At 40.9% G+C, this 9,757-nt stretch overlaps 1 protein-coding gene across 1 annotated transcript in view; it reads right to left on the reverse strand.

The window, feature by feature from the left end:
* Positions 1–6,214, reverse strand: part of LOC149467765 (alpha-1,4-N-acetylglucosaminyltransferase-like) — a 54,693-nt gene extending 48,479 nt beyond the window's left edge. Inside the window, exon 1 of the mRNA XM_089671252.1 lies at positions 5,582–6,214. Within this exon, the coding sequence (XP_089527378.1) occupies positions 5,582–6,175 (594 nt within the window). The 5' untranslated portion in view covers positions 6,176–6,214. The remainder of the gene's footprint in view (positions 1–5,581) is intronic.
* Positions 6,215–9,757: the final 3,543 nt, after the last annotated feature.

The raw sequence follows: 9,757 nt of genomic DNA on the forward strand, positions 1-9,757 counted from the left end.
GCACCCACTGTTTCTGAGGGTTCTTCAGGCAGGTAATCAGCATGGCAGGTGGCTGCACATTTGCTGTGCTATAAAAAAAAGTGTTCACTGAAAATATGCTGATGAATGTTTTATAATTATACTTTTTTTTATTTTGAATATACTAAGGAATCATTACCATTACTGTCAAGTGTTTCTTGCCATCTCTGTAGCATTTTTTAAATTGTCCTTTACTTCCTGTCCTGTCAACACAGCAGGAAGTGAAAGAAACTCTCCGAACCTTAAAGCAAATCCCCTCTTACCTCTCACCAAATGTTCCCAATGGAAGATTTCCCCTGTATTCATATTCTGTTGATACCTCAAAATATTGGATTTTCCCTCAATTCAGTCTCAGTAACAATGGTTACTAGGACAAATACAAAGGTTAAATCTCACCAGAGGGGACACAGACAGCAGTAAAAACCTAATAGGGATTCTAAGCCCTCACCACTCTATTCAAAACTTAAAAAAAGTTTTGGCTTCATGTAGCACTACATCCTTAGGGGCTGTTGGATTTGAATGGATCCCCCTATGTTCTACACGGCCAGGCAACACGCATTTTTCACACTGTGCACACTGAAGTCAGTAAACAGTCCTCAAGCTTGGTTTTGTGATTTTATTAAGGGGTTAAACTTGGATAGGGTCTAGGGGTATATGGGATGCCCAGGGAACTGTACAACTTGAGAACAACTCCTTAGCAACTATGTACAAAAATGCAGATTAGCAACAGTCTCTTAAGAAGCACTAAACCCCTTCAGTGTATCTTCTTAGACCCTGGATGATTCCTCCTCTTCACCCAGTTGCACTGAGAGTATTCCCTGGGCAAGGGGGCCCAGAAGCTGTCCACTGAACAGTCCCAGATGAGAAGCTAGTTGGTTCTTGTATTTGACCTCTCTCTCCCCTTATCTGGCCTAGTAGGTGTAAGAGTACTCAAACTGTCTTCTCCTGTTAGCTTAGTGGGTTGGCGGCTGCCTTCAGACCTTACGCTGGGCTGCCTCCTCCCCTACTACACAGGTTGTCCTCCCCAGGAGCCATTTAGGCAGTGGCTATCCTCTTTTCTAGTTACCTACCTGTAGGTAGGCTCCTTTCCCAGGGACCTCCTCCCAGGCTCCTGACTCCAGCCTCAATCCATATTTCACCTGACACTGCACACTTTTCCCCAGGCTCTCTGATTTTTGAGGGTTGCCTTGCCCAGCCTCCTGCCAGGGGACTAGCCAAGGTCCCTCAAACATGCAGATCTGGGCCTCTTCCCTTCCTCTCCCCTGATTCCAGAAAGCTCTCATGTTTCTGGAATGGTGGGAGGGCTCCAGAAGCCTTGACCTGTTAGAGACTCCCAGCCTGTCCTGAGGTGACCTCACTACCTCACTCCCAGGCTGACTCATCCCCAGGCTGCTACTCAGCCTGTATCTAGAAAATAAAAAACAAACATCTTATCTAGCTAACCTGGAAGGCATTACATTTAGATATATTTAACCTCTGAGTAACCAAGGTTTATCTTGATTTGCATTCCTCCTAAGGACCAGGGGAAGCTGTGAATAGAAATTTTATGAGAATTGTATTTCACTCTTTTATATATGCAAGCTTTGAAACATTTCACATTTTTCACCCAGTTGTTGCATAAAAAAGACATACCATTGCAGAGTTCCCCCACTCTTCTCACACATGTAGAATATCTATCTCAGTTCTGCTAATGAAGTAACCTTCCGTAAAGCTGTTCTAAGTTCTGTACTATGTCTTCAAGTGTAGCTTTCTTAGATTTTGTTCACACCATGGTGTTAGAAAATGCACTGCGTTTACCTCAATGAGCATAAAGTATTCATAGCATTTAAAATGTAAAATGTGATCCAACAAATGACTTGTTTTGTATGTGTAAATCAAACCTTGGTGGTACCCTGAGGAATTTGGAGAAGACAACAGATGTTCATAGTCTGTCTCACCCAATCATCCAGATGGAATTTACAGCCATTAAACTTGGAAATGTTTGTTATAATTGTATACAGGTAGTTGTAGTAGGCAAACATGTATAATGTTTTTTTTATAAAAAAAGTCTAGCTTTATTTATCTTTGACACTAAAATGCTGTATATATTGTTTCATTTGCAACAGTCTTAAGCTAACCATACACTGAGCAATGTCCCTGTCAACACTCTCCTATCAGATATCCTTTAATTGAAAAATCAAGAGAGCCAAATAGAAAATTGTCAGCCAAAGAGGCTGCATCCAATTGCATGCAGCTCCTATTCAGGAATTTTGACAGCCACCAGTGTGGCCAGCAGAATATAGCACTGTACATTCTTTTATCTGCATTGTACAGTGTGGATGAAGGGATCTGTTATATTTTTTTTTTCTCCGTTCAGCCCGCAATATATCAGTGTATGACCAACTTTATTGTGATCTTGATAAAGTGACAGGAGAACTGGAAAAGGTGATTATTTACTTCTTTTAATACTATGTTTGGTCTAACTGTGCTTTTGGTCCCAATCTGGAAACTGAAGATCAACTTGATGGATTTCAACTGTGGTTCACATCTTATCCGGAATACAACTCCCATTATCACATCACCTCATAAACAAAAGACTCCACATAGTGCGTAAACATTAAACATTTTAATATCAAAATAAAATACAAAACGCGCACTCACATGTATAAGGTGCCCAACTGCACCAAGTATATTAAGCCTCTGATATAAATTGCTCCTCAATCTGGAGAAACTGTGCCATATTGCTCACCGGCTCTATGTTGCAATGTGTCCTCAGTTCAAGTCAGATGATCCAATCACATTCCCCTTGAGAAAGTCACATGACGAGTGACAAAATGCGTAGGGTAGGAGCTTTGGATGACGTCACAACGCAACACAGAGCCGATGAGCTTTACGGCGATAGCGGTGTACACTGATCTGCACACGGTAATACTGGAGGACACATTGCAACATAGAGCCAGTGAGCAATACAGCACCTGCAGTGTAAATTGATCTGTTATGCGGCAATACGGTTAATATCGGATGACACACTACTTAAGCTTTGTTACTGCTGATGCCTCACAGCACAGTTTCTCCACATTGCGGAGCAATTTATATCAGAGGCTTATTATACTTGGTGCGGTTGGGCACCTTATACAGTTGTGTTCAAAATAATAGCAGACATCACTAACCTGATCAATCACTGTTTTTGGTAGAAATAATATTTCTACATGGCAAATAATTTACTAGCAGGTGTAGTAGAGTAATAGAAATCCAACAGACCCAACAGCCATGACATGCATGCATGCTGATTCTGTGTAATTGAATCACTAATTGAAAGGGACATGTTCAAAATAATAGCAGTGTGGAGTTCTATTAGTGAGGTCATTCATTCTTTGAAAAACAGGTGGCAATTATTGCCCTTATTTAAGGAAGGAAGGCAGCAAATGTTGTACATGCTGGTTACAGTGCATTTCTCTCTGAAATTCTGAGGAAAATGGGTCGTTCCAGACATTGTTCAGAACAGCATACCTTGATTAAAAAGTTGATTGGAGAGGGGAAAACATATAAAGAAGTGCAGAAAATGATAGGCTGCTCAGCTAAAATGATCGCAAATGCTTTAAAATGGCAACCAAAACCTGAAAGATGTGGAAGAAAGTGAAAAACTACCATTCAAATGGATAGAAGAATAGCCAAATTGGCAAGGACTCAGCCAACAATCAGCTCCAGGAAGAACAAAGAAGGTCTAAAGTTACCTGTGAGTACTGTTATAATTAGAAGACGCCTATGTGAAGCCAAGCTATCTGCAAGAAGCCCCCGCAAAGTCCCACTGTTGAAAAAAAGACGTGCTGAAGAGGTTACAATTTGCCAAAGAGCACATTGACTGGCCTAAAGAGAAATGGCGCAACATTTTGTGGACTGATGAAAGTAAGATTGTTCTTTTTGGGTCTAGTGGCCGGAGACAGTTTGTCAGACGACCCCCAAACACTGAATTCAAGCCACAGTACACTGTGAAGACAGCGAAGCATGGTTGCGCAAGCATCATGATATGGGGGTGTTTCTCATACTACGGTGTTGGGCCTATTTATCGCATACCAGGGATCATGGATCAGTTTGAATACATCAGAATACTTGAAGAGGTCATGCTGCCTTATGCTGAAGAGGAAATGCCCTTGAAATGGGTGTTCCAACAAGACAACGACCCCAAACACACCAGTAAACGTGCAACATCTTGGTTCCAGACCAACAAGATTGACATTATGTAATGGCCAGCCCAATTCCCAGATCTTAATCCAATAGAAAACTTGTGGGGTGACATCAAAAAATGCAGTTTCTGAGGCAAAACCAAGAAATAGAGAAGAACTGTGGAATGTAGTCCAATCATCCTGGACTAGAATACCTGTTCACAGGTGCCAGAAGTTGGTTGACTCCATGCAACACAGATGTACAGCAGTTCTCAGAAACAGTGCTTATACAACTAAATATTCATTAAGTGATTCAAAGGAAAGCAAAATCTTCAAACATTTTTCAGTTTATATAGTGAATGTTTGAGTTTGTAAAGAAGAATACAAACACTGCTATTTTTTTCAACAGTCTAATATTCACTTTTCTTCAATTTATTTAGAGGAACAACACAAATTTGATCTATTTTTCTTCATGTTTAGATTTGGAATAGAATGTGTAGTGTTCCCAATGTATTTGTGTGTATGGAAATAAAAGCTATTGGAAGGGTTTTGAGCTTTATTCACTTTTTTCAACACACTGCTATTATTTTGAACACAACTGTACATGTGAGTGCACATTTTGTATTTTATTTGGATATTAAAATGTTTAAAGTTTACGCACTATGTGGAGTCTTTTGTTTATGAGGTGATGTGATGGTGGGAGTTGTATTCTGTACAAGGTGTGAACCACAGTTGAAATCCATCAAGTTGATCTGCAGTGTCTGTATTGGGACCAAAAGCGCAGTTAGACCAAACATAATATTATGTAAGGTCACACTGCTGGAGGTGAGCAGACATCTGGTGATGGAATCTTGTACTTTTATGTTTTGGAGAACTTGGTGATTACAGAAGGATGGAAGTGCTTTATTGAAGATTATTGAACTTTATACTCAAAATGTTAATTCAATAAAATCTGAGTACTTACCTATTTTTTAATCCACTCTGGTCCAGTCACATGATTCTGCAGCACTGTGTAATGGAAAGCTCGACAATGGTTCCAGGAGCCAGGATGTCACCCATTGACTTCTATGACCCAGCTATTGTGAGCACTCCTTTTCCGCTGCAGCAGCCGCTCATTGACATATGAAAGCCAGAGCTGCATGATCACATGACCAGATAAGACCAGATTAAAAATAGGTAAGTACACAGATCTTTTTTGATACAGGTTAGGCAGGATAGGTTATATATAGCTATATAGTAAGAATAGTTATATTTGGGATTTCCTTCCTCTTCAAATGCAGTCCCCTTACATTTTTATACAGCAAGAATGAGATTTGAAGGTATTCTCTTCTCTATAAATTAAGGAGAAGAACAGTATTTGCAAATGAATAAGAGTGTAAATTATTATCCATTTGGTATAAACACTTTTATAAACAACTGACCTTTTGGTACCAGGATAGAAGAGGTGTGTCTGCTAAAATCACTTCCATTTGCAGAGGAAAGAAGTAGACATTCTTAATAGAAGAAAATACTGAAAGGTGTTTCTTTTGAACTTCCTCTTCATTTGTTTCAGTCATTCCTTTCAAGAAAAAGACCACTGATCTGTTAGGATAGTGGCGAGCTGCTGATTCAATGGCACATAGCACCAGTGATGTTGGTGGCAGTTTATCTGTAGTTTCCAAAAATATGATAGAGTCACCACTTTTTAAAATGTCAGGACTTAAACTTTTGGAGGGAATATTTGATATTGGGATTGCTTCCGTAGATTCTGTTTCCAATGATGTTTTGTCCTTATTGTGGTTTTCAGCATCCTTTGCAGTCAAAACTTCAGTAGTTTTTGTTTCTGCAGACGTAGTAGGTAGAGATTCGTAATTGTTCTGGGTTGGTAGCAATTTTGACTTTAATGTCTTGATTATATCATTTTCAGAGAAAAACATTACATAGTTCAAGGATGAATCGTTAAACCTGGCTTTGTATAAGAAACCAATGACTAACAAAAGAAGAAGGAAGATCACTATCCTCTGGGTTTTTATCATGGTTGTAAAATATGCTTTTCAGTCTGCAAAGGAAAACAAATTTATTATTCAGATAAAACATGGCATGCTCATAAATGTGGAAGATGATTACAAATTGTTTGCATTTAAGTAACTTTTCTAGAATATGTGATTTCCAAAGAGTCTTTCTATAGCCAACACTTCTTTTTTTTTATATAAACTGGAAAAGGATCAGAAACTCTTTTGGGTTTTACTGCTGTTTAGGGCTCCATTAAAAATATTTCTCCGGGGCGCATGCGCGGCCGGCTACGAGATGGACGTGCTGTAGCGTGAGCTCCGTCCACCCGCCAGCATCGTAGCGGCACACACCAGCCCTGGAGGGGGAACTTACCTCAGCTGCCTTCCTGAAGCGTGCCCGCACCTCCCGAGTCATGCCCCGCAGGAGGAAAACCCCGGGGCAGCCGGGGAAACTCACACAATTCTTCCCGGCTGTCATGCCGGGAATCCAAGATGGCGCCCGCAATCCTCACAAGCAGGGGGATGGAAGCGGCCACGAGGAGGACTACAGGGCCCAGCAAACGGATCCGAGGCTGCATCACCAGCTATACCCAGGGGACCCTGGTGAGTTGTCACCCCCAATGTCCCCCACGACTAGCAGCCCTGCCAAATCTCGGCCACGACTTGACCAGGACCCTGACCCCTCATACCAGGCCTCAAACCTCCCTCCTCAGTCACCTCATATAAGCCTGCCTCACATAGACGCATTTCCAGCAGCGGACCAATCACTAATGGAAATATGTATGAAAAATATGCTAGCGTCACTACGTCAAACACTGCACAATGACATCTCTGCATCATTAAATCAAATTACTACCGTAATACAACGACAAGAACACAGAATTCGCCACATTGAATCTAGCATGGGTGACATAATCACGGCTCATAATGATATGATTGACGCACATGCGGACCACTCATCTGATATAGAACAAATCAACCTCAAGTTAGCCGACTTAGAGGATAGATCACGCCGTAACAATATCAAATTCAGAGGGATCCCCGAATCAATCACCAATGATTCATTACTACTTTACCTACAGCAATTCATTAAGATCCTCATTCCGTCACTCTCTGATGTAGAAATGGCGATTGATTGAGCTCACCGGTTGCCTAAACCCTCATTCTTGGCGGCATCTATCCTAAGAGATGTACTAGCCCGGATACATTTCTACCACGTCAAAGAGAAAATTATGGCGACGGCCAGAAACCCTCCACCATTACCGCCATCTCACACAAATCTCAGATTGTATGCAGACCTGTCCAAAGCCACGCTTCTTAACAGGAAAAAAATGGTTTCTATTACTAAAGCTTTGAGAAACCATGGTATAGCATACCAATGGGGCTTCCCCACAAAATTAACAGTACGACAACAAGGCAGGATCTATACTATCAAATCCCTAGAAGCAGGCTTAGATCTACTCAAAGTCTGGAATATCCTACCTGCAGACCCACAAGAAAATGCACCTGGCTCTATTCAAAACATGGAGGCATCATAACGGGCACCATGGCAGTTTCTATCCTCAAGCGCTTCTACATCTCCCTCCAGAGGCCACCTTTCGATATATCAATATCTGGCGATCGGCCTAGACCTGACGAAGATTATTACACCAGTTTACAGTTGGCATGACCCTTCAAGAGGTCAAAGCCTGTTCATACCCCCCATCTTTGTAGTAGCAATGCATGCTACTCGGTTTACTTGCGTTTTACGCAAGTGGTTTTTTATCGTTCCTTACCCTTCTCCCATTAAGGCACAATCAGCTACACATCTATGCCACAAGTTCCACAACCCTCAAATTTACAAGGAAAATACACTCTGCCTCTCCAATCGAGCCTGTTTCATACCATAACTACACTATCACTTTCCTCCTCAGAAAGATATCTACTGAATCAATAATCTCTCAAACAACAACCCGACCAGATACCCAGTAAAAAGATTTATTAATGATTAACATTACATCTCTTAACGTACGAGGCCTAAACTCTCCATTCAAGAGATCGATGCTTTCCAGAGAAGCCCAAAAATCCCAAGCCGACATTCTTTTCATACAAGAGTCCCATTTTGCTACTGAAAAGACCCCTAAGCTATATCTCCACCGTTTCTCTCAATTGTTCATGGCAACCAACACCAAAAAGAAAAATGGAGTTATCACTGCCATTAATGACTCTCTCTCATTTCGCACTATTTCCAGCATAGCCGACCCACAAGGACGCTACCATATCTTGATTTGCCAAATAAATGACATAACCCACACCCTGGTGAACATATACGGTCCAAATAGTAAACAGATGCAATTCTACCGCAAACTCTACAAAGTTTTCTCGCAGTATAAACAAGGCAGACTCATCATAGGTGGTGATTTTAATGTTCTGGGTAACCCACTTATAGACTCATCTTCCAACAAAAAACCTACCAAACTTAATTTTAACCAGTTCCTGCATGACCATGACTTGTACGACATCTGGAGATGTCAACACGGAACCGAGAAGGACTATACCTACTACTCACCCCCACACCTATCATACTCAAGAATTGATATGTTCGTTACCGATAAATGGACATTACAACAAGTGACATCCTCCACTATTGGAACTATAACATGGTCGGACCACGCTCCAATCAACATAACTTTAGACGACAATCGACGCACAACGCTCCCGCCTATTTGGAGACTTGATTCTTCAATCCTGAAATCTCCAGAAAATCAGAAACATATACTTGAGGCCCATAATCTCTTTTTTGAAACTAATGCCACCCCTGATATCTCTATTACTACACTTTGGCTAACATACAAAGCTTACATGAGAGGTATCCTCATACAACTAAACTCTCGTATCAAAAGACAACGGTCCCAACAAATTGACCAACTACTGACCTCCATACACATAAATGAAGAGATTAACAAAAAGAACCCAAACTCTTCCACATCCGCAGCCCTAAACACAGACAGAAATAAATTGCGCACCATTTTACTACACACATATGAGGCTAATCTCCAAAAAACGAAAACCAAATTTTACTCGCTTGGTAACAAACCAAACTCCCTCCTCATTAAAATTATCAAACAAAGACGATTCAAATCTAAAATATTCACGATTCATCATCCTGCCACACACTCTCCAGTGACAAACCCATTAGATATAGCCAACGCTTTTGAATCTTACTATCAGAACCTATACAATATAAAAGACGATCCGAACACTATCCAACCAACAATAACCTCTATTGAAAAATTTCTACAGACCACGAATCTCCCCCAGCTTACATTATCACAACTTGAATCTCTCTCTGTGCCGATTTCACCCACAGAGATTGAAAAAACCATACACTCCCTACCTCTAAACAAATCGCCAGGGAATGATGGATTCACTAACGAATTATACAAAATATTTGCATCTAACCTTACATCACACCTCTCTGTCCTATATAACCACGTTGCCTCTAATGGGAAATTCCCCTCGGACATGCTACAATCATTAATCACCACTATTCCAAAACCGGGCAAAGACCCCCAATTAGTCCAGAATTACAGACCGATCTCATTACTCAATACGGATATAAAAATA

This window comes from Staurois parvus, unplaced genomic scaffold (assembly GCF_062004578.1).
Source record: "Staurois parvus isolate SC_StPar_1 unplaced genomic scaffold, SC_StPar_1.0 ptg000102l, whole genome shotgun sequence".
In the NCBI taxonomy this organism is placed as follows: Eukaryota; Metazoa; Chordata; class Amphibia; order Anura; family Ranidae; genus Staurois; species Staurois parvus.